Source organism: Aplysia californica, unplaced genomic scaffold (genome assembly GCF_000002075.1).
Source record: "Aplysia californica isolate F4 #8 unplaced genomic scaffold, AplCal3.0 scaffold00649, whole genome shotgun sequence".
NCBI classification, from domain to species: Eukaryota; Metazoa; Mollusca; class Gastropoda; order Aplysiida; family Aplysiidae; genus Aplysia; species Aplysia californica.
This window is the reverse complement of record NW_004797919.1, coordinates 295,482-320,612: the sequence shown is the minus strand read 5'-3', so window position 1 is coordinate 320,612 and position 25,131 is coordinate 295,482. Positions and strand designations below refer to the sequence as shown.

The following is a 25,131-nucleotide window of genomic DNA, read 5'->3' as shown; positions in this document are numbered from 1 at the left end:
TTAATATTATTATTGTTGTTGCTGTTATTGTTGTTATTATTATAATTGTTATAACCACGATGCTGCTGATGGTGTTCCAGAGAACAAGCTGGTGTGCCCGCCTGAGCTAAACCAGCTGTATGAGCTGTACCAGGAGGAGCAGAACCACAAGCTGGTGAAGGGGGAGGACATCAGCTCCTTTACTTCTTTTGATAAGGTCAGTGGTCAGTGGTCAGTGGTCAGTGGGAGGGGTGGGGAGAGTGTGGGGTAGGGTGGGGCGGGGTGTGGTGGAGTGAGGTGGGGTGGGTGGGATAGGATGTACCAGGAGGAGCAGAACCACAAGCTGGTGAAGGGGGAGGACATCCAGCTCCTTTACTTCTTTTGATTAGGTCAGTGGGTGGTGGTGGGGTTTGGTGGGTGGGGGTGGAGTGTGGTGGGGTGGGGGAGTGTGTAGGCGGGGTGGGATGGGGTGTGATGGGGTAGGATGGGATGGGATGGGATAAGATACTTTGACAGTTTAAAAATGTATGTCTCCACAAAGAGAAATTTTCTGAGGCATGGTAAATACATACATGAGCAAGGCACTCTAAATTGTAGATGTTCAGTTTCCTAAGACTCTCAAGCTATTGTAGTCACCAAACTTTAATGGCCATTTTCTCGTTTAAGAACTTTCTCAGTTAATGATATCTTCATGGTTTTCCTCAGTGTCAAATTAATAATGTCAATGTAAGTATTCAAGTCCACATATCTATTGTTTGGTTTGGGTAGAAATTATCAAGGCTGTGATTAAATGGGTATGTTTGTTCTTTTGAAAAATGTCTTCATTGAGTAAAGGTAGTTTTTATTATTTTCAGGTTGCTTCAACAAACAATTTGATGGCTCCTTCTACACCAAAAATTGGAGAGTGAGTATTGGCTTTTTACTTTGGCTCACAAATGTTTTGTTATATCAGGATGTAAAAACTTTATCATATGTTTTATCAAGATGTGTATTATTCAAGCGAGGTAGAATGATTTCTGCATTATGAGCCGAAATATGTTTTTAAAAACTTTTCAATAATTTTAAAAGAGATTTTTTTCCTGTCAACTTCTTTATAAACTTTTTGCACCTAGATTGATATTAGCTTTTTGGCACCAATAATACATTTTATAAGTGCTTTCATGAAAGGGTTTGTATGTCCTTAAAAGACATGTAATTTTTGTATAAAGTATAAAGTCTGAATCACTTTACGATTTTAAAACTTTTCAGGGATGGCGAGGATGACAGCAATAAAGTTTTCACGCGGAGTGCCAAAGCCAAACAGATTCAGAGGTCAGAGGAACTGAACAAACACTGGAAGACTGACCTTGACATTGTGGAAAAAAGCCCGACGCCCCTCGCGCCCTCGAGAATCTCCTACGAAGACCGAACGGTCATCACCACAAACACTCGCAACATCGCCGCCCTCGCGGCCAAAAAACGCAGCCAGGCCAACACCAGCGCCGCGGAGAGCCGGTTCGGCGCTCGACCTCTCTACCGACCCCAGCCGCAGATCGACGACAATGACTTTGATGACTTTGGGAGCGTTTTGACGCCGAGCCGACTGGCCCAGCACAACCGTAACATGGGCGAGGGCGGACTGCTGGGGCCCTTGCACGGGTTTGGAGGTGCAGACGACGCGGCGGAGAGAGTGAGTCTGCTCACTGACCAGAGTTTGCCCCCTTTGAGGACGATTGGGGGTATTGGCAGCAAGAAGATCCAAGAGCACGAGGAGGCGAGGCGGAGGAATGTCCGCTACACGGGGAACAACGGCAATACCGGGAGTTATCTCGAGGTTCGTAGCTGACCATTTTTTGTCCCCCCTTCTGACAAAGCTTCACCTGTCACCTCGCTACCTTAAAAGTACAAAAGTTCTATCTCATTTTTGGCCGTTTTGAATTATTAAGACCATGAGGTTAAAAATCCAATGTTCTATCTGTTCTATCAAAATCATAAGACTATTTGTAAGTCTTTATCAAGGTACTCAAAGAATTGCATTCGAAAAAGCTTGAAATAATACTATTGTGAAACTGAAAATTTTTTTAATGTCACATTTCTCAAAGCTAGGTACTGAGCTGAAAATGGTATGAGTTTAACGCCCCTATCAACACTATTAGGTTATTTAAGAAGTGGGACCTCCTAGTTTAACGTCCGTCTCCCATAGGACCGAGCCAAGTGGGAAGTTCGTGTAAAGTGTCTTTCCCAAGGACACGATGTTGGACCGAGCTGAGGCTCGAACCCCCGAACCTGCAATCTCACGATTACGAGTCCGGTAGCCTAACCACTAGGCCACTGATGCCACTAGCTGCTAGAACTTTGTAATTCTGAGGTAGCGAGCTGTCATTAGGTCTGTTTTTTTGTTTCTGTTTTCCGAGCTAGATATCTAGTAATAATAATAATAATAATAATAATAATAATAATAATAATAGATAGCATTTGTATAGCGCATATCCCCGCTCAGCAGCAGGCTCTATGCGCTTTACACTATATTATTACCCCAGCAGACCATTGAACACTCCGAAACATTCTCAGCTTCCCGGGAAGCATACACTGCAAGCAGCCGATTAAGCGCTCAAACACTAACAATTCGTGTAAAGTGCCTTTTCCAAGGACACAAGGTCGGGCCCATGATGGGATTCGAACCCACGACCTTACGGTTGCGAGTCCGAGAGCCTAACCACTAGGCCACCGACGCCACATAGTACTCATTCAAGTAATTCAAATAATTTAGTTAAAATGTAAATATATAAATTTATGTTAATCAAGCAGGTTATTTTGTTTACCACACTTGTTTCGTCCAATAGATCCTAGATATTTATGCTACAAGCCTAGTTAACAGGATCAAAGTCATGATGGATACATTTCACCTTGTATTTGGCCGCTCTTATTTTCCTTCCTAATTTAAATGATTCAGTTGGGCATGCAATTTAGCATATCAACACTATTTTTGGTTATTATTCAAGTATCCTTCACATTATTCTGATTATTTTCTTCTCCGTATATGACACAGTGTATCACCTTTTTACACCAGTATTTATGGTGTACTGGTCAGGCTCTTTGCTGTTGTACTCAGACGACATATGAGTTCCTTTTCTGAAGGGGGAAAAGTTTTTAAAAAAATGAAGAACCAGCATCTGTCTGTTGGGATGTTTTGTCCCATACAGCTGCCTCCTAAACTATCAATATTGTGCCCGCTAGGGTGTAAAACATTACAATGTCAATTCCATTCAAACATTTTCTGCCATTTACAGAAATCGCGGAGTCAGGCTAGAAAGACGTCGGAAGTGCAGAACCCCCGAACGAGGCCGAGGAGAAAAATTTCCAACAACAGCAACCTCCGACCTCCCAACGCAGGCAAAGGTAAGAGGACTTGATGATAAATTAGAGTACTGCTTTTTTTTTGGTCTCGCTTTGCTGTTGAGATCAGTGCTTGTGGCTTAGTTTTGCTTATTTTTTGTTTTGTTTTTTTGTTTCCTTTTTTAATTTAGATCTGACTGCCTGGTGTCTTGGTTAGCTTAACTCGTCTTGGTATGGACTGGGTATTGATCAATGTTAAATGTGTTTTAAATATTTAAATATTATCGTGTTTGTCATCTGCATTTGTGGTGTAATTTCTATTTCTCGAGTACTTTTTCTTGAGCGCTTGGAAGCTGTTCTTAATTTTTTTGGGATCTTCACGGTTCTGTGAATTTCATATTTGGAATATTTTGGAAACATGGATATGAGATCCAAAGATTCATATGTTCACATTCCATTAAAAAAAAAATTTGTTCTTGTAGATATACATATATATAGTGATCTTGAAACATATCTCATTGATTTTGTAAGAGGAGCGTTGGTAAAATATTTAAGTATTGCTACCTATCAGTGGACAATTACATAATATGTCTCCAGTAAGAGGCTCATATACATATGTGAGAGCGCTTTGTCTCCAGTATTTAAAATACTTAGAGTTAAATTGTATGAGCACAGTTTGAAAAAAAAATGATTTTCATGTACATTATTTCAGTAAAGAAAATTATATACATTCGAAGAGACTTCAATTGAAATGTTGGAAACGATAGATTCATTACAATATATTAAGCTTTATGCAACATTGGGAAAGATAATTCATTATGAAAAAAAGCTTTATGAGAAAGTATGTAGCGTAGGATAGTCAGCTTTGTTTCTAGAAAATTGAGCATAGCTATTTTACTTAATGAGTTTGTTTTTGCTTTGAATGCTTTTGTCTTCTTTTTGCATGCCATCGATGTTGTGTTGTGGACATGAATATTGTTTTCTTTCACATATTATGTATATATTATTGCTTAACTGTTGGTGTTTCTGATGCTGATGAAAAAAACATGTATACTCCACCAAATATTTTGATTAAAACAGAACTCAGCTGTATAGAATCTGAAAAAAAAATCAAAGTAATGCAAAAAATAACAATGTTGCACCAAAATATTGCGTGTTGTATTTTAATTTTAATAAATTGTCTGAGTTTCCTTCTTAAAGGCCTACAATATAAGTGAGAGCGACAGCTTGTGCCAAACCATGCAGTAAATATTTATAGTTGGACTTGGTGACATTCTGTTAGGTTTAAGTTGTACGTCAGGGAAACTTTCAAACTTGTACAATGTGAGTTTTCCTACAGTTCAAGCATCTTGGCTCAAGGAAAAGAAATATTTAACGAATGATTAACATGCTACAGTATAAGGTGTTGATTTAAAATAATTTTTACAGAAAAACTGCATCTTTTTTCTTATTTGAAAAAAAAAATAATTCCACAGAACTATCTTCCAACAACTGTATTCCCCATAAATCTGTACCTTTGTACTATGTGAGATAAAGGAAAGCAATAGGGCCTACATAACTAGTGGACTAGAAGATTCCTGACACAACAGTTTCTGAAATGAACAAACTGTTTCCATGAAAGTGCCATAATTTATAGGCCTACAGTATTGTTTATTGATTTAAAGAGTGTAGGTATAAAAAAAAATTGTTTATACTTTTGAGTGGTATGAGGAATATAGATGCTCTTTACGTTTTGTGTATGTGAAATTTATCTTGTTTATGTGAAGTGAATGCTTATTTCTTAGAAAAAGGTTTTCTTGACAGCTTGAAGTTTGTCATTTTGGTCGACTGATATGATAGTTTAGGGGGGAGGGGAGGGGGAGAGAATGGACTGACAGACTGACAGAGAGACAGGCAGAGAGGGGGAGAGAGAGAAAGAGGGAGAGAGAGAGAGAGAGAGAGAAAGAGAGAGAGAGAGAGAGAGAGAGAGAGAGAGAGAGAGAGAGAGAGAGAGAAAAGAGGGAGAGAGATAGAAAAAGAGGGAGAGAGAGAAAGAGAGAGGGAGGGAGACAGAGAGAGACATATATAGTATATGGATGTGTAGGTGGATCTAAAAAGAACTGGAACTGAGTAAATATAAAAAGAACTGCTCAAGCTTGAAATTAAAGAGTCCCTCTAGATAGTATCAGCCTTCAGGGGATTTATTTATAGTAGTGAGTTTCAATGCTTGCAGTACCAAAAGTCCCTTCCAGCACGCGGCTAGCGAGTGAATAATTGATGAGCGGGATCGGTATGGAGTCTTGTTTACCTTCTATCTTCAGTCCCATCACTGGAGGATCGCTCCGGGACCCCAAACACGGTGGTGTCGGAGAGGAACAGGCGCACCAGCAGGAGCAATGCACGCAAGAAGCAGAGATGTGTGTTTTATTAATTTTTTAGTTTAAAAAAATTGTCTCATGTGGCCTTGGATCAAACCACTTCAAGCTCTTGCCGTTTTGTAGTCGGTGTAAATGTGAAAAATCACAAGACACTTGCAAAAATACATTGTATTTATATCTTTCATTTTCATCAATATTTGTAATCAAGAGAAAACCAACTGGTAGTTCTTTCTGTTTAAAAGAAATTCGAAACCGTAACTTAAAAAAAAAAGAGAAAATATCCCTGCACTTTTACTCGTAGCTCAAAATATTATGGATGATTGTTCACATTAATATTCAAACATATCAGTCTGAAAAGAGAGCAAATATGTTCTATTTGGGTTTAATCAATACTTGTAATTAATAAATGACCTGTCTCAAGTTCTCTCTGCTTTTATAAAAAATTAAAATGCTGATTAGTAAAAAAACAATCGCTAGAGTTTCCTCATAGTTCAAAACTATTTCTGACAATTATAGATGAGCTGTCACATAAACAACGTGCTTGTTTTCAGGTTATGCTAATCATTCTTTGACGAAAAAAAACCAAACTAGCCCATGAAACTTTTAAAACTTTCTCCTGCACATATTGGAGATAACGTTTTGCTCCGAGGCCCATGAGAAAACTTTTCTTTTTTTTTTTCCCCTTTGTTTGAATTTATTGAAATACACCAAGAGGTGGATAGTTTATGTCAGCTTTGAATGAGAATCTGCTTTTCCATGTCTACTGCAGCACTGAGTCCCTCCTCTATTGTGTGCTTTCTGTGTTTTACATCTGTCGTTTCGTGTGACTCTAACGAGATTCTCACACTGAGTGTGCTGGTTTTTGTTTGTTCTATTCTCACCACGATACTAACAATAACAACTGCCAGGGGCTGAGATGCAAAACCCACTACATCCATTTTAGCACTTTTGAGAAAATCCGCTTTTAAAATTAAATGCTGCTATATGTGCACGAACATGCGTACAAAGAAGATTTTTTGGTGGCTATTATAAAGTAAGTATGTGTTGGGTTTTGGCGGAAACCACTTTGTGCATCTGATAGCCAGCTGGTAACAATGTGCATTTAATTTATAAGCATAAAATCTCAATTTTTTCTGAAATGTCGCTTAGTGGGTTTTGCATCTCACCCCCTCAACTACACTGGTGCTGGGTACATGGGACCGACATTTCTACATTTTAATTTGTTATATATAAACTTTCCTCACTTCACCCAGGTGGGAATGGGTACCCGGCCATAGACAAGGAAACATCTTGTCAGTTAATTAGTGTTTTAGGGTCAAGAAAGTTGCAGTTAGCACTATATGCTTCCCAGGAAGTTGAGATTGTTTCAGAATGCTATCAGATCTGCTGGGGTAATAATTTAGATATGTATTGAAAAGTGCAAAGAGCTTGCTTTTGAGCTGGGATATGTGCTCTACAAATGCTATCTATTATTATTATTATTATTATTATTATTATTATTATTATTATTATTATTATTATTATTATTGTTATTACTATTATTATTGTTATTACTATTATTATTATTATTATTTTTATTGTTATTATTATTGTTGTTGTTATTTTTATTTTTATTATACAGTAAAAACTGTCCAAGATAACCACCCATTGTCGAGGAGACGAGTGGTGTTTTTGTACAGGTGGTCCTCTTGGGCAGTTTCATATTATGATATAGACAAAAACACTAGAGGGAGGGGGGGAAGGGATGAATTAGTGGTTGTTTGTACAGGTGATTGTCCTAGACAAGTGGTTCTCATGGACAGTGTCATTATGGTATAGACAAAAACACTAGGGGGGGGAGGGGGGAGTGTGAAATGGTTGCTTGTACAGGTTGCTGTCTTAGACTAGTGGGCATTACAGCAGGGTAAACTTCTCTTGCTTTTGATGACACATTTTGTGACTTAAACATAGCAACGACACATTAATTGTGACTTGAACATAGCAACGACACATTAATTGTGACTTGAACATAGCAACGACACATTAATTGTGACTTGAACATAGCAACACAATATTGAGGGTTTTAAGGAGTTTGGGAGTTTAAAAGTTTCTGCTCTTTCTAAAATATCAGTTATCCCTTTTTATAGTTGCTTTCCTGTACATTAAAAAAAAATAAAAAATATAGCCTGCATTTTAAAAATATTTGACTTTCAATACAGAGTTTTGTTTTATTGAAGAGGCTTGTTGTTCAGACCATAAGCTCATTTTCAATTCAGCAGCCTTTTTTTTTTTACTTCATAATTTTGTTTGTCTTGTCTGAAATGTATTGTCCTTACTGACTGGAATAAGCTAAGTTATTAAAGGCAGACTTCACGTCATTGGTAACAATGGCTGTGAGTTCCATTTAAGTAGTCTAGGGGTGGTTGGAAAGTGATATGGGTAGGTCCAACTTCTTTTTTTCCCCCCTATATATTGTTTCTGTCTGTGTGTGTATATCTTTCTCAGCACAAAATGACTGTCATCGTGTCGATGTGCTTCTCTTTACTCAAATAAACAAACAAACAAAAAAACCCCAAACAAATGAATTGAAAAACTCTTTTCATTTCACTTTATTTGTAACAGTGTCTCTTTTCATCTAGAATAAGTATAAGTGGGTGGTTGGTGAGCGGTCTGGCATGGTTTACTCTTGCTTTCCTGTCAAACGTCTGTTGTCCTTATCTCTTCTCCTTCTTTTGTTTGTATGTTACTTCTTTTCAGTAACAGCTCAAATCTTTGGCACATATATGACCTATTTGTGGTGCAAGTGCTGTAAAACTCTTACTAAATTTAAATCTGTCTTTCCTCCTTTTTTTCTTTGTATGTTACTACTTTCTAGTATCTCCTATAATCTTCGGCGCCCGGCACTTGCAAGACCTACTCTTGTTGCAAGTGCTGTCAAACTCTTACTAAATCTAAAACTAAAACTAAGAATAGACAAAATACAGTGTCTTCCTTTAGTGACTTGTATAAGCTTGTCAGCGTAATCAGACATAGTCATCATTTACTTTTGTTTCAGCGTACTCCAATGGTGTTTCCACGGCCCCGGTCACTCACCAATCAGATCACTCCACGACCAGCACGCCCCAACAGCGAGAGAAGAAGACCGCCAAAGTCCTCCCCACAATCCCACAGTACAGGAAAGGAGATATAACGGTCACCGGAACCGCCACAAATGCTGCCAAGTTTTAGTGCACACAAAACCTGTTTGGTCAATGTGATCCACGCTTTTAGTTTGAACACTATTGCTGGATGTGACCAGTGATTGGTTGCTACATGTTGGTTCGCTCCTCCGTTTGAGATACTGAAGAAAACATCCTTAAAAAGATAACAGTGGCGACATCTATATAACATTATGAAAGCATGTTTGAAACTGGTTTTAAGGATTTACTTTTTTGTATGCAGAGAAGAGGAGCATTTTGTCGTTAAAGAACTTAACCACTTTGCCATAACATCTCGGTGATCAGCAAGAATGCCGAACTTCTGCTTCCGTCACAAAATACAGATCGACAATGTTTACCACCCAGTTTTTTTTTTAATTTCTCCTGAAATGCTTGTAATGGCAAGGGTTTTAACTATATGAGCCTTGTGGTGGCAAAGTGTTAAATTGAGAAATAGTGACAAAATCTGTTGCAAAAATGCTAATAATTTTTTAGAGCAGTTCTGTACAAGAGTGAACCACCTTGTAGAGCACTTTCCTTTAACAAAGCCCGTACGAAGCTCTTGCTGGTATTGTCTTTGATCTAACAGCTAACAAAGTCCATATGGTTGCTTTTAAGCGCAAGGGGGCTATCCCGAAAAATGCTGCTTTGGGAAAATCTGAGGTAAAGTTTTTGCCCCTTATTCAGTTTCTTGAAAAGAGAAGGAGGTTTTCTCTATAAACAAACAAATATACACACCAATGAAACCAAACTTCTCCTATAGGTAAGACAATGCCCACTTTTGGTGTAGGTCAATATTTTTGGAAACCCCCGAAATCTGAGTCAGCCAGCTTGTCCTTAAAAGTGACCATATAAGGCTCATACTGGAGGTGCTAATGTTTTAGCCACTACAGAAGTTCTACAAGTATGTGGTGTCTCCGTTAAAAGTTTATTCGTTGCTTCTGTGACAGCATATCCTGCTCAAAGGATGAGATGTCAACAGGCTTATCGATGTATATATATATATTTTGAAATCTATCGTCCCGTAAGTTCAGGAAATATTATTTCTGGATATAGGGAGCACACCCGATCGTGTGTATGTGTTGCCCGCTTCAATTGGTGCAGCTGTCAGTTCCTCTTTCAATGTACACACACACACAATGTAAAGACGACGACTGTGATGGTTTAAGGTTTTAATGCTGTACACCACTGTATTTTTGTCAGTGAATCTTCTTGAAGAAATGGGTTGTTTTTTTTGGGGGGTTTTGTAGAAAATGTACACGATACAAGGTGCTTAGCTATAATTGTGTTAAATGAAACTGGACGTCATGACGTTTTTTTCTGACGTCCTAATTATTATCTTTTTTTTCTTTGCAGAACTTGTAACCACCAATTCTATTTGTCATAATCAAAATCCTTTTCTGAACCCTTTTGGGCCCCAGCTCTGTGTTACTTATCGGCCTACAGCCCATGCACCTGGGCTTTCTTGAGGCGACTGTTAAATTTTTCGCCACGGCCAGGTAAGGTATGAGTTTGGTATGCGGAAGGTTAAGACGGTGATTGTTCAGGCGAGGGTTCCGGTCCATAGGGATAAGAAAATATAAAACTGTAATTAGATATTAAGAAAAAAACAAATAAGTTTCTCTGTACAATACGCTTAATCCCAGTAAAATACTTGTTGCACGCTATTGTTTCTCTGTTTCGAGTCATTCAGATTTGATTGTGTATATAACGGCGGTGTGGTGTAGCGACAAATTGCTGGCTGATGGCTCTGTATTTATCGCCCGCCAGAAGTCATACTGTGATTATTATATGTGAGGCAGCGTGGTGGAATCAGGCTCTCGTCAAAATAATCAAAGTGAAGAAACTTGCGTTGTTCAGCAGGTTTGTGAATTTTTATCAAATTTTTGTTTTTTGGCTTAACACCTTTCATGCCTACTAAAGAACTCATTTCTGTGTGGATTTTTCTGAAAAACGTTGATTAAAGGTACAAAAAAAATAATTTTTTAGTTACCATGGACTCTTAAGCTAGGGAAATAACTAATCTTTGGCGGCCATTTTCTCATTAATTTTACCTCTGAAAACAGGTGACCCCCCACCTCCTTCATTCGCAAATATCTCGACTGGTATTTAAGATAAACGGATATTTTTCTCATCCAAATAAAGACAAGCAAACAAGCTTTAAGATGATACCAATAACTCTACTTGCCCAAAAATTGACGAGAGCCTGATTCCACCACACTGCCTCACATATTTACCTTACCTTACATTGTTATTTATCGTTCTCTGACCTCGCATTCCCAGTAGACTGATGGCTGATTGTATAATGTTTCATCGCATATGTCGTTTTGGCAGTCCCTGTTGTTGTGCCGTGTTTGATATGTACCTGGGTCTTTTTTTTGTATACTCGTCATACAATCGTTCGATTAATGGAACAGCCATTTCAATATCCCAGTTGTGACTTTACGGCGATCATCTCATCTGAATTTTTAAGTAAAATTTCAAACTTACTCCCTGCGTTTTTGGAAAAAAAAAAGATTCAGATGATTTGATCTACCCAAGGGCCCTCTGCAATATAAATGTGCTTATACATTGATTTTTTACCTTTTTTTTTTTCAAATGTTCATGCAAATGTACCCACATTTGTGGGAAGATTATCAGCAGATCTGATTTTGTTTTTCACGTTTTTGGGGAATTGTGGCATTCATGTGCTTTGTTTTCTTTTTTTTTTCCTGGTATTTGTGACCTGGCATTGGGGTAGAGTGCTCGTAGCTTTTGTTATGATGGAAAGGGGGTATGGGCATTGTTAAGATTTGTGAAATGTACCGATAAAATGAGTTACTTCTTGGATACTAGCCTTGTGGAAATTGATACATCAACTTCATAGGTGGAGTTTGTACAATTTGTAAGTCTTGTATGGAATAATAAAAGACACGGCAGACTTGAAGATATTGACATCAATTGAAAATCTATTACTCTGAACCCAGTGTCGTTTTTTGTGGCCGATTTCTCCATTCTTGGATTGCGAGAAGTAACTCATTTTGTCTGCACGCCTCACATTTGTTGAATCTGTTTTCTTAATCGTTGAAATGGGAGACCTGGGAAGCTTTAGCTTCAGTTTGAGACGCAGCACGAGAACTGGAATGACATTTTTTTATAAGCAGAAGAAAAAATCCTTTTCCCGAGCTATACACACACACATACAGTAGAACACGGTTAGCTCGAATTCTTCGGTACCGGCTTCGGTAGTTCGAGGGATCCGTAGTTTGAGGGAAAAAAAACGTGACTGCAGCAGGCACAGTTCGACGGATGCGTGATTTCAAGTCTTCTGTGTTCGACTTATCCGTGTTATACTGTATTTCTATTGGAACTTAAATAATTACAATTGGAGCGATGGCAGTGCAGTTTTTTAATTTATATCTAGTGAGGTGATCAGGGTGGTAGCATATTATATATATTATTCTATCTATATTTGCATCTGTCTTTCTGGTGTGCTGTATCCAGCGTGTAGCTTACAACTCTTGCTCTGTGAAGCTCTGATGGTTTGACTTTCTTGTAGACTTACTATATTATTCCTACATACTGCACGAACTTCGTCATTTCAAAATGTTTGTTCAGCCATATTCGCACTTCACTGTAGGTTTTCACGTAACTTTGAGCACTGTAAACGCCAGGTTTTGTAGTAAAAGAATATGTTATGTCATAATATATCGTACTCTTTTTAGATGGGCAACTATTGTGTAGTGGTTATGCTCTCGGCTGTTGTTCACAGCAGATGTGAGTTCCGTTCTCGTAGTGGGAAGCTATTTTACCAAGTATCGTCATCTATATTCTGGGAATACTGTATCTCTTTCCACTGTATCTCTTTCTGCCCAGGTTGATCATTGCAGGCTGCTGTCGAACCAGCCCAACTCCTGACTTGTCTAAATTGTGTTGATCAGGGGGTAAAATATAAATTACAAACACATGAGAATCTAATCAAACTAATTTTTGAAATAATTTAAACTCAAATTTATGTTATAAAAACAATTTTTTTAATGCAGTCCATGAAATGTTTGATGTTTCTTTTATCTTTTTTAGCCATTTCCCCGTGATCCTCAGTGACAAAATGAGATAGACTAACACTAGTTTTTAAAGACAGGGAATTTTTTGTTTCACCGATCCTACAGAGAAGGATTTTAGTTAAATCTGGAATTATAGGTCCGATGTCTCAATCTGAACACAATGTATCAAATTTATTTTCACAGCTCTTTTTTAAAAGTTGTGACCTGTACGTCTGCTTTATTTGATTGAAATGCCACTGTGATAAATCTTCATTGAGCTGTTTAAAAAAAAAGAATTTAGTGATACTACTTTGGAAAACTCTACAATTTGCTCTTTTACAAGAAAATGAGTAACTCTGCAAGTTTTTTTTTTAACAGGAAAATGAGTAACTCTACAATAACTTTTTTTTTTTAACAAGAAATAGTAACTCGACCAGTTTTTTCTTCTTGTCTTTTTGTTTTTTTTTCTTGTCTTTTTGTTTTTTTTAACAAGATAATAAGTAACTCTACCAGTTGGTTTTTTTTACAAGAAAACGAGTAACTACAAGTTTTGTGGGATTTTTGTTAGTTTTTTTTTTTTTTTTTTTTTACAAGGATGTCCTTTTTTTTTTTTTTTTTTTATTTTTTTTTTTTTTTTTTTTTTACAAGAAAATGAGTAACTCTACTAGTTTTGTTTTTTTAAACAATAAAATGAGTAGGCCTAACTCTACAAATTTTCTTTCTTTTTTTTTTTTTTTAACCAGGAAACATGTAACTCTACAAGTAAAAAAAAAAAGTAAAAAAATGAGTAACTACGAGTTGTTTTTGTTTTTTTAAAAGAAAATGAGTTACTCTACAAATTATTGTTTTTTTTGACTAGGAAATGAGTAACTCTACATTTTTTTAAAACAAGAAAATGAGTAAGCCTACAAGTTTTGTTTTGTTTTGTTTTTTTACAGGAAAATGAGTAGATCTAACTCAACCAGTTTGTTTGTACTAGAAAAAGAGTAACTCTACAAGTTTTGTTTTTTTTAAACAAGAAAATGAGTAATAAATTCAACAATTTTCTTTTTTGGGAGAAAAAAAATTAGTAACTCTACGAGTTTTTTTTTTAACAAGAAAATGAGTTTTTTTTGGGTTTTTTTTTAACCGGAAAAAGAATAGATCTAACTGTACCAGTTAAAAAACAAAAAAAGTAACTGTACAAGTTTTTTTTTGGTTTTTAAACAAGAAAATGAGTAATTCTACAATTTTTTTTAAAACAAGAAAATGAGTAATTCTACAATTTTTTTTTAAACAAGAAAATGAGTAACTCTACAAGTTAATGTTTTTTTAAAACAAAAAAATGAGTAACTTTACAATTAATTTTTTCTCAAGCAAAAAATGAGTAACTCTGCAAGTAGTTTTTTTTCACACAAAAATAAGTAAATTTAATTTGAGATTTCTTAGTTTTCTCCGTGATTGCGCCATGAAGTTGGCGAACATCCTCAGCTGCGAATGTCAGCGAATTACTATGTAAATGTTGGTTAATTACTATGTAAATGTGATATGAATCTTGCATGCTTTGTTATTACAACTTTTTACCTTAGGCCATGAGGTGTTATCATTGGTGCTTTCAAATACCTTGCTGAACTCTGCAGCTGGAGTTCCCATTGAGCGCTTTTTGTCGCTCTAATATCCCTAACTTTCCCGATTTTATATAAATTCCAAACTGATATATTTTCCCCCCTCCCCCAAATTTTCATGAAAACCAAGATTATGTTATTTTTCATTGTTTCCAGACTTGCATAACGAAAGAATTTTATTTAAAAAAGGACGGAAAAGAAAGGAGAAATGCCCATCAATTTTCCTACACACACAGTGGAAGTATTTGTACAGTTCAAAGAAAGCGTATCAGATACTTGTGAAATAATTTTTATCAGAATCCTTCAAGTACAAGATATAACTGTCGTGTATATTAATTTGGCGTAAATTTTCGAGAAAGTATCTCTTAAATGATTTTATTTTTTACCTTCATGTTGTTGCTGGTATATTCCGTTTTGTTTCCTTTTATTGGGGTAAAAAAAAAATCGTCAGTTATATTTTTCATTTTTCTTTTCGCTTACTCACACTTTTCACTCTTCTCACTTTGTTTATTTTCTTTCTTCAATTACTGTTTTTTGTGTTCTTTTTAAATTAAAAAAAAAAAAAAAATCTGGTGCACCGTCCCACCGTACGATGTTTCTCTCGTCCGAAACTACACTCGTTCAGTCACCCATGTAGTGTATAGGTAGTGATCATGTTGTCGCCGTGTCTGCCTCACACCAAAGAACAGATCGTCGCCATCCTTCGGCATTGTCTCACGTCAGAATACCAGGTTTTCAGGAGCAGGAGGATACAACCTCCCCCCCCCACCCAAAAAACTTACCACAATAACAATAAAGAACCTATTTTATTCTGTGCGGGACATCATGTAAACACAACATGTTGTCATTTGCTTAAGTCCATTACTGTTTTTCGAGGAGGAATGAGATTAGGACCAATCAATGCACTTCATCAAACTTTACAATATACTTTGATTTTCATTTAAAACACACAAAAATTTTTTGGGGAAATTTCTGACGGTTTACAATGCTGAACGACGGCGAGGAAATGTAAAGCCTCGAGCTCCCGGAGTGGGACCCTCTGCCCTAGCTGTATATATATATTTATGTGTGTGTTGAGGGGGTCGTCTCTGCGTCTCAAAGTTGTTACAGAGATGAGTAGAAAGGGACTAGAGATTTATGGAGGGGGGGGGGGGATAGGGGAAAGGGTATGGGTGGATTTTTTTTGGGTTGATTTGGACTGTTAGACTTTTGGCATTCAAAAGTTTTATAAGTTGAACAGATCTAAGTGCTCAATGAGAAAGTTTTGTAGACAAAGTCGACAGAAAAATTTTGTATTGAGCGAAACATGGAAGTGTAAAAGGTCCAGTGGGTGGTTGGTAGGATAGATACTGTGGTGTGGTTTGCTCCTTCTTTCCTATCAAGCCTCTATCATCCTTATCTCGCCTCCTTTTTTGCTTTGTATGTCGCTCTCCAGCAGTTTTATCACTCCTCCTCGATGTTAAACTCTTTAGTATTGCTCCTCCTCTTTTTCTTTGATGCTGTTTTGTCATAACACCACTTATCTTCGGCACTTTTTTACCTTAGATTTATGTAAAAAGTGCTGTAATAAAACTCTTAACTAAAACTTTAAAAAAGAACCAGCTGAGCAGAAGGTCCCACTGCGGAGGCTTTGGCAGAGCTGTGTTGTTGTCCCCTGTGTCCTGTCGTTCTCCGCTGCTGATCCGGATCTAGTTGTGTACAGACCGACCCGAAGGTTATAGGGCATACGGAACGAATATATACTCTATTATTATTACTGGGTTTATTGTTACTACATTTATGATTATCGATTAAAAACACGAAAAAACAAAAAAATTTATCTGGTTTGCTTGTTTTTTTTTGTGTTTTATTTTTTGGTGGTGTTTTTTGTGTGTGTTTTTTTGTTGCTGTGTTGAGTGTTGTGGGCTGAAGTGGTCAGGGTATAAAGTCTGGGTTTCCTTGACACTCACAGGATCAAAGCAGCCTGACTCCTAAAATGATATGTGCGTATATATATATCATGTCGTGTGTGGCCGAGTGGTTAGGCTCTCGGACTCGCAACCATAAGGTCATGGGTTCAAATCCGGTCAGGGACATGACATATATGTCCTTTGGAAAGGCACTATACTATACACCTATGTTCCTCACTTCACCCAGGTGGGACTGGGTACCCGGCCACAGATGGTGAAAGATCTTGTCAGTTTGTTAGTGTTTGAGCACGTGTAATCTAGTGCAGCTTACATTGTGTGCTTCCTGGGAAGGTACGAGATTGTTTCTGAGTGTTAGTATCTGCTGGGGTAATAATAGTGGTAAAGTGCACAGAACATGTGAATGCAATTATTATTATTAATATTATTATTATTATTATTATTATTATTATTATTATTATTATTATTATTATTATTATTATTGGGGGGGGGGGGGGGTTATTATTCTTATTCTTATTTTTATTTCTTTTTCTTTTTTTCTTTTCATTACACTATACTATGATTATTATTATCTTTATTATTATTATTATTATTATTATTATTATTATTATTATTATTATTATTATTATTATTATTATTATTATTATCATTATTATAATATTATTCTTATTTTTGTTATAATAATATTTTTATATTATTATTGCTATGATTAATTTCACTATATGATTATTATTATTATTATTGTTATTATTATTATTATTATTATTATTATTATTATTATTATTATTATTATTATTATTATTATTATTGCTATTGTTATTATTATGATTATTATTATTATTAGGCCTATTATTATTATTATTATTATCATTATTATTATTATTATTATTATTATTATTATTATTATTATTATTATTATTATTTTAATTGTGCCATTATTTTTTTTAAAATCTTCTGATTATTATCATCATTATCATTGTTAATTTCATTCTCCTTCTCCTTCTTATTCTCCTTCTCCTTCTTATCATAATAATAATAATAATAATAATAAATAATAATAATAATAATAATAATAATAATAATAATAATAATAATAATAATAATTACTATTATTATGTTGATCGTGCGTATGTGAAATATGGTTTGAATTAGTAGGCTTACACAGGGGCGAAGCAGTGACTTCTATAATGATAGCCTATATTTCATGTATTTCATGTCCACGGGTGTGTTTTATATTTACCAGCATGACAGTCATCGAATTTTAAACTGGAAAATTATATTCATTTAGAAATGTCGACCTTTCCCCTATTCTGGGCTAGTCTCTTTATGTGTTATTCCATGTCTTCCCACTATTCTGTACATCATTCTCTGTGACTGTTCTCCAGGTTCCATGTGGCCTTCTCCTTGATCGTTGACCCTGTGGATTTCAGTCCAAGGCTATATTATAATATGTAGGTAGGCTATTATGCTTGTTAATTTCTCCCACACAAACCTGTTTAAATTCTGTAGATCTATGGGAATTTACAGTATGGAAATGAGAACACTTTATGTAATCTAGTAGATTTGTGGGAATTTACAGTACGGAAATGGGAACACTTTATGTAATCTATAGATTTGTGGGAATTTACCCTAAAGAGACGGGGATACTGGGGATAAAGCTAGAAAATACTGGGGATCGATGAGCTAGAAAATATTGTGGATTATATAAAAATTATTGGGGATGAGATAGAAAAGTCTGGGGAATATTGGGGGTGAGATAGAAAATAGTAAGGGTAGGCTACAAAATATTGAGGATGTGATAAAAAAAAAAAAATTGGGGACGAGCTAGAAAATATTATGGATCTAAAAATATTGGGAATGAGATTTTTTAAAAACGTTGTGTATGAGATACAAAAGTCTTTTGAAATATTGCTTATGAGCTAAAAATTATTGGGGATGAGCTAGAAAATAATGGGGATGAGCTAGAAAATATAATACAGATGAGCTAAAAATTATTGGGGATGAGCTGGAAAATACTGGTGATGTGCTAGAAAATATTAGGGGTTAACCAGAAAATATTTTGGATGAGGTAGAAAATATTAGGGATGAGCTAGAAAATACTGGGGATGTTCTAGAAAATATTAGGGTTAACCAGAAAATATTGGGGATGAGTTATAAAATATTGGGGTAGAGCTAGAAAATACTGGGAATGAGCTTGAAAATATTGGGGATGAGTTAAAAAATACTGGGCATGGAGCTAGAAATTACTGGGGATGGAGAAAGAAAATAGTGGGGAATATTTAGGATGAGCTACAAAATATTTGGGGGATACTGGCGGGCTGGAACGAGAAAATACTGGGGGTGGGTCTACAAAATATTGGTGACGAGGTAGACAATGCAGAGGAACACTGAGGATGAGTTAGAAAATACTGGGGATGAGTTACAAATTAATATGGATGAGCTAGAAATAAATAGGGATAAGCAAAAAAAAATACTAAGGATTAGTTAGAAAATATAAGGAATGAGCTAGAAAATAGTGGGGAATATTTGGGATGAGCTAGAAAATATTAGGGATGACTTAGAAAATACTGAGGATGAGCTAGAAAATACTGAAGATGTGTTAGAAAATATCAGGCATGAGGTAGAAAATGCTGGGGATAAGCTAGAAAATATCAGGGATAATGTAGAAAATATAAGGTAGGCCTATATGCTAGAACATACTAGGGATGAGCTGTACAACAATAGGGGTGAGGTAGAAAAAATTAGGGATTAATTAGAAAATACTGTGGAACAACGGGGATGAGCTAGAAAATACTGGGGATGAGTTAGAAAATATAATTAATGAGCTAAAGAAGTATTAGGGATGAACTATAAAATACTGGGGATAGACAAAGTAGAAAATACAGGGGATGAGCTAGAAAATATTGGGAATGAGCTAGACAATATTAGAGATGAGCTAGAAAATACTGGGGATGAGCTGGACAATATTACAGAAGGGCTAGAAAATACTGGGGATTAGCTAAAAAGTATATGGATCAGTTGAAAATACTTGGGATGAGCTACAAAATATTCGGGATAAGCTATAACATATTAGCGATGAGCTGGAAGACATTAGAGATGAACTAAAGAATATTAGGGATGAGCTAGAAAATACTGGGGATGAGCTTGGAAATATTCGGGATCAGCTATGAAATATTAGGGATGAGCTGGAAAATATTTCAGATGAGTTAGACATTATTCGGGATGAGCTAGACAATACTGGGGATTAGCTAGAAAATATTACGGATGAGCTTGAAAATATTACGGATGGAATAGAAAATACTGGGGATGAGTTAAAATATATTACGGAAGAGCTAGATAATACTGGGAATAAGCTAGCAAATATTATGTATAAGTAAAAAAATACTGGGGTTGAACTAAAATATATTCAGGATGAGCTATGAAAGATTAGGGATGAGCTGGTAAATATTAAGAGATGAGTAAAAAAAATATTTGGGATGAGCTAGAAAGTGTATAAGGATGAGCTCAAAAATATTAGAGATGAGCTAGAAAATATTTAGGAGGAGCTAGAAAATATTCAGGATGAATTATGCAAAATTGAGGATAAGGTAGAAAATATTAGGGATGAGCTTAAAAAAACACGTGGGCTGAGCTAGAAAATATTATCGATGAGCTAGAAAATATTAGGGATGAGCTAGAAAATATTAAAGATGAGCTAACAAATATTCAGGATGAGCTAGAAAATATTTGGGATCAGTTGTAAAATATTAGGGATGAGGCAGAAAATATTAGGGATGAGCTGAAAAACACTGGAGATGAGCTAAAAAATATTAGGGATGAGGTAGGAAATACTGGGGATAAGCTAGACAATATTAGAGATGAGATAAAAAATACTGGGGATGAGCTAGAAAATATTAGGGATGAGGTAGGAAATATTACAAATGAGCTAGAAAATATTCGGGATGGTCTAGAAAATTCTGGGGATGAGCTAGAAAATATATGTGTTGAGCTAGAAAAATACTGCGGATGAGCTAAAGAATATTAGAGTTGAAATAGAAAATACTATGGATGAGCTAGAAAAAAATTGGATGAGCTAAAAAATACTGGGGATGAGCTAGAAGATATTATGCATGAGCTAAAAATACTGGGGATGAGCTCTAAAATATTCGGGATGAGCTAAAAAAATATTAGTGATGAGGTAGAAAATATTAGAGATGAGCTATAAAATATTTTAGATGAGCGAGATAATATCAGGAAAAAATTTGAGATGAGCATTTAAATATTAGGAATGAGCTAAAAAATACTGGAGATGAGCTAAAAAATATTACGGATTAATAAGAATATACTGAAAGTGAGCTAAAGAATATTAGAGTTGAGCTAGAAAAAACTGGGGATGTGCTAGAAAAAATTATGGATGAGTTAAAAATACTGGGGATGAGCAAGAAAATATTATGCATGAGCTAGAAAATACTGTGGATTAGCTGGAAAATATTTGGAATGAGCAATAAAATACTGGGGACGAGCTAGAAAATATTTGGGATGAGCTAGAAAAATTAGGGATGAGGTAGAAAATATTAGAGATGAGCTAAAAAACACAGGGGGTTGAGCTAGAAAATACAATCGATGAGCTAGAAAATGTTATTGATGAGCTAGAAAATATTAAAGATGAGCTAACAAATATTCAGGATGAGCTAGAAAATATTTGGGATCAGTTGTAAAATACTAGGGATGAAGCAGAAAATATTAGGGATGAGCTAAAAAAAACTCTGGGGATGAGATAAAAAATATTAGTGATGAAGTAGGGAATACTGGGGACGAGCTAGACAATATTAGAGATGAGATGAAAAAAATACTTGGGATGAGCTAAAGAATATTAGAGTTGAAATAGAAAATACTATGGGTGGACTAGAAAAATATTTGGATGAGCTAAAAAATACTTGAGATGAGCTAGAAGATATTATGCATGAGCTAAAAAATACTGTGGATTAGATAGAAAATATTTGGGAAGAGCGATAAAATACTGGGGACGAGCTATAAAATATTCGAGATGAGCTAGAAAATATTAGTGATGAGGTAGAAAATATTAGAGATGAGCTATAGAATATTTTACATGAGTTAGATAATATAAGGGATCAGCTATAATATACTGTGGATGAGCAAGAAACAATTTGGAATGAGCTATTAAATATTAGGAATGAGCTAGAAATACTGGGGATGACCTAGAAAATATTACAGGTTAATTAGAAAATACTGAAGGTGAGCTAAAGAATATTAGAGTTGATCTAGAAAAAACTGGGGATGGGCTAGAAAAAAATTAGGGATGAGCTAGAAAAATTAGGGATGAGATAGAATATATTAGACTGATTTTATTGATTGAGTAGGTGTTTTACAACACTATCGACCCAACTTTGGTCATTTAAGCGCTAGAATATATTAGAGATGAGCTAATAAAAATTCTAGCTGAGCTAAAAAAATTAGGGATCAGCTATAAAATACTGGGCATGAGCAAGAAAATATTCGGGATGAGTTAGAAAATATTAGGGATGAGCTAGAAAATACTGGGGATGAGCTATAAAATATTGGGGATTAGCTGTAAAATATTCGGGGTAAGGCAGAAAATATTAGGGATGAGCTAAAAACAATGGGGATGGGCTAAAACGTATTAGGGATGAGGTAGGAATACTGGGGATTAGCTAGAAAATATAATGGATAGATAAAGTAGAAAATACTGGGGATGAGCTAAACATTGTCAGAGTTGGGCTACAAAATACTTGGCACGAGCTAAAAGTATTTGGGAAGAGCTAGAAAATATTAGTGATGAGGTAAAAAATATTAGAGATAAGCTATAAAATATTTTAGATGAGTTAGATAATATAAGGGATCAGCTATAATATAGTATGGATGAGCAAGACAAAATTTGGGATGAGCTATTAAATATTAGGAATGAGCTAGAAAATACTGGGGATGAGCTAGAAAATATTACGGATTAATTAGAAAATACTGAAGGTGAGCTAAAGAATATTAGAGTTGAGCTAGAAAAAACTGGAAATGGGCTAGACAAAATTATGGATGAGCTAAAAAATACTGGGAATGAGCTAGAAGATATTATGCATGAGCTAGAAAATATTGTTGATGAGCTGGAAAATATTTGGGATGAGCAATAAGATACTGGGGACGAGCTAGAAAATATTTGGGATGAGCTAGAAAAATTAGGGATGAGGAAGAAAATATTCTAGATGAGCTACAAAATATTAGAAATCACCTAGAAATTACTGAGGATGAGCAAGAAAATATTTGCGATGAGTTATAAAATATTAGGGATGAGCTAGAAAGTATTCCGGATAAGCTATAAAATATTCGGGTTGAGTTGTAAAATATTAGGGATAAAGCAGAAAATATTAGGAATGAGCTAAAAATCACCGGGGAGGAGCTAAAAATATTAGGGATGAGGTAGGAAATACTGTGGATGAGCTAGACAATATTAGGGATGAGCTAGAAAATATTAGGGATGTGCAAGAAAATATTACAAATGAGCTAGAAAATATTCGGGATGAGCTAGAAAATACTGGGGATGGGCTTGGAAATATTGAGGGTGAGCTATAAAATATTGGGGATGAGCTGGAAAATATTACAGATGAGCTTGAAAATATTCGGGATGAGCTAGACAATACTGGGGATGAGCTAGAAAATATATGTGATGAGCTAGAAAAATACTGCGGGTGAGCTAAAGAATATTAGAGTTGAAATTTTAAAAAATACTATGGATGGACTTGAAAAAAATTTGGATGAGCTAAAAAATACTGGGGATGAGTTAGAAGATATTATGCGTGAGCTAAAAATACTGCGGGTGAGCTCTAAAATATTCGGGATGAGCTAGAAAATATTAGAGATGAGGTAGAAAATATTAGAGACGAGCTATAAAATATTTTAGATGAGCTAGATAATATAAGGGATCAGCTATAATATACTGTGGATGAGCAAGAAAAAATTTGGAATGAGCTATTAAATATTAAGAATGAGCTACAAAATACTGGGGATGAGCTAGAAAATATTACGGATTAATAAGAAAATACTGAAGGTGAGCTAAAGAATATTAGAGTTGAGCTAGAAAAAACTGGGGATGGGCTAGAAAAAATTATGGATGAGCTAAAAATACTGGGGATGAGCTAGAAAATATTTGAGATGAGCAATAAAATACTGGGGACGAGTTAGAAAATATTTGGGATGAGCTAGAAAAATTAGGGATGAGGTAGAAAATTATAGGTTGATTCGATTAATTGAGTAGGTGTTTTACGGTACTATCGACCCAACTTTGGTCGTTTAAGCGCCAGAATATATTAGAGATGAGCTAAAAAAAAATTCTAGATGAGCTAAAAAAACTAGGAATCAGCTGTAAAATACTGGGGATGAGCAAGAAAATATTCGGAATGAGCTAGAAAATATTAGGGATGAGCTAGAAAATACTGGGGATGAGCTAGAAAATATTGGGGATCAGCTATAAAATATTCGGGGTGAGGCAGAAAATATTAGAGATGAGCTAAAACAATGGGGATGAGCTAAAAAAAATATTAAGGATGAGGTATGAATACTGGGGATGAGCTAGAAAATATTAGGGATGCAGTAGAAAATATTACAAATGAGCTAGAAAATATTTGGGATGAGCTAGAAAATACTGGGGATTAGCTAGAAAATATTACGAATAGATAAAGTAGAAAATACTGGGGATGAGCTAAACATTATCAGAGTTGGACTACAAAATACTGGGGGTGGGCTAAAAAAAATTGTGGATGAGCTAAAAAATACTGGGGATGAGATAGAAAATATTATGTATGAGCTAGAAAATATTGTGGATGAGCTAGAAAATATTTGGGATGAACGATGAAATACTGGGGACGAGCTAGAAAATATTTGGTAAGAGCTAGAAAATATTAGTGATGAGGTAGAAAAAAATAGAGATGAGCTGTAAAATATTTTAGATGAGCTAGAAAATATAAGGGATCAGCTAGAAAATATACTTGGGATGAGCAAGAAAATATTTGGGATGAGCTATAAAATATTAGGAATGAGCTAAAGAACATTAGTATTAGGGATGATCTAGAAAATATTGGGGATGAGCTAGAAAATATTACGGATGAGCTAGAAATTATTATGGATAAAGTAGAAAATACATGTACTATCGATTAGCTAAAATATATTACAGATGAGCTAGAAAATACTAGGAATGAGCTAAACAATATTAGAAATGAGCTAGAAAATACTGCAGATGAGGCAGAAAATATTGGCCTTAGCTAGAAAATATTATAGAAAAGCTAAAAAATGTTTGGGATGCTAGAAAATATTAGGGATGAGCTAGAAAATGTTTAGGATAAGTTACAAAATACTGTGGATGAGCTATTAAATATTACCAATGACCTAGAAAATACTGGGGATTAGCTAGAACATGTTTTGAATGAGTTAGAAAATATTAGGGATGAGGTAGAAAATATTGGAGATGAGCTAGAACATTTTAGGAATGAGCTATAAAATATCAGGGATGAGCTAGAAAATACTGTGGATGAGCTAGAAAATAATCGGGATAAGCTTTAAAATTGTAATGATGACTGGAAAATACTAGAGATGAGCTAGAAAACATTTTCAATAAGCTAGAAAGTGTTAGGGATGAGCTAGAAAATATTCAGGATGAGCTAAAAAATACTGGGGATAAGCTAGAAAATATTTGGGATGAGCTATGAAATATTAGTGATGAGCTGGAAAATATTCGGGATGAGCTAGAAAGTATTAGGGATGTGCTA

General features: G+C 35.3%; 1 protein-coding gene across 1 annotated transcript in view; it reads left to right on the top strand.

Moving 5' to 3' along the window:
- Window positions 1-8,992, top strand: part of LOC101857365 (kinesin-like protein KIF19) — a gene marked incomplete in the record, with an annotated part of 28,818 nt that extends 19,826 nt beyond the window's left edge. The window contains 5 exon segments of the mRNA XM_013087866.2: window positions 834-883; window positions 1,228-1,792; window positions 3,249-3,357; window positions 5,595-5,690; window positions 8,686-8,992. Of these exon segments, the coding sequence (XP_012943320.1) occupies window positions 834-883; window positions 1,228-1,792; window positions 3,249-3,357; window positions 5,595-5,690; window positions 8,686-8,858 (993 nt within the window).
- Between the last annotated feature and the right edge of the window lie 16,139 nt (window positions 8,993-25,131).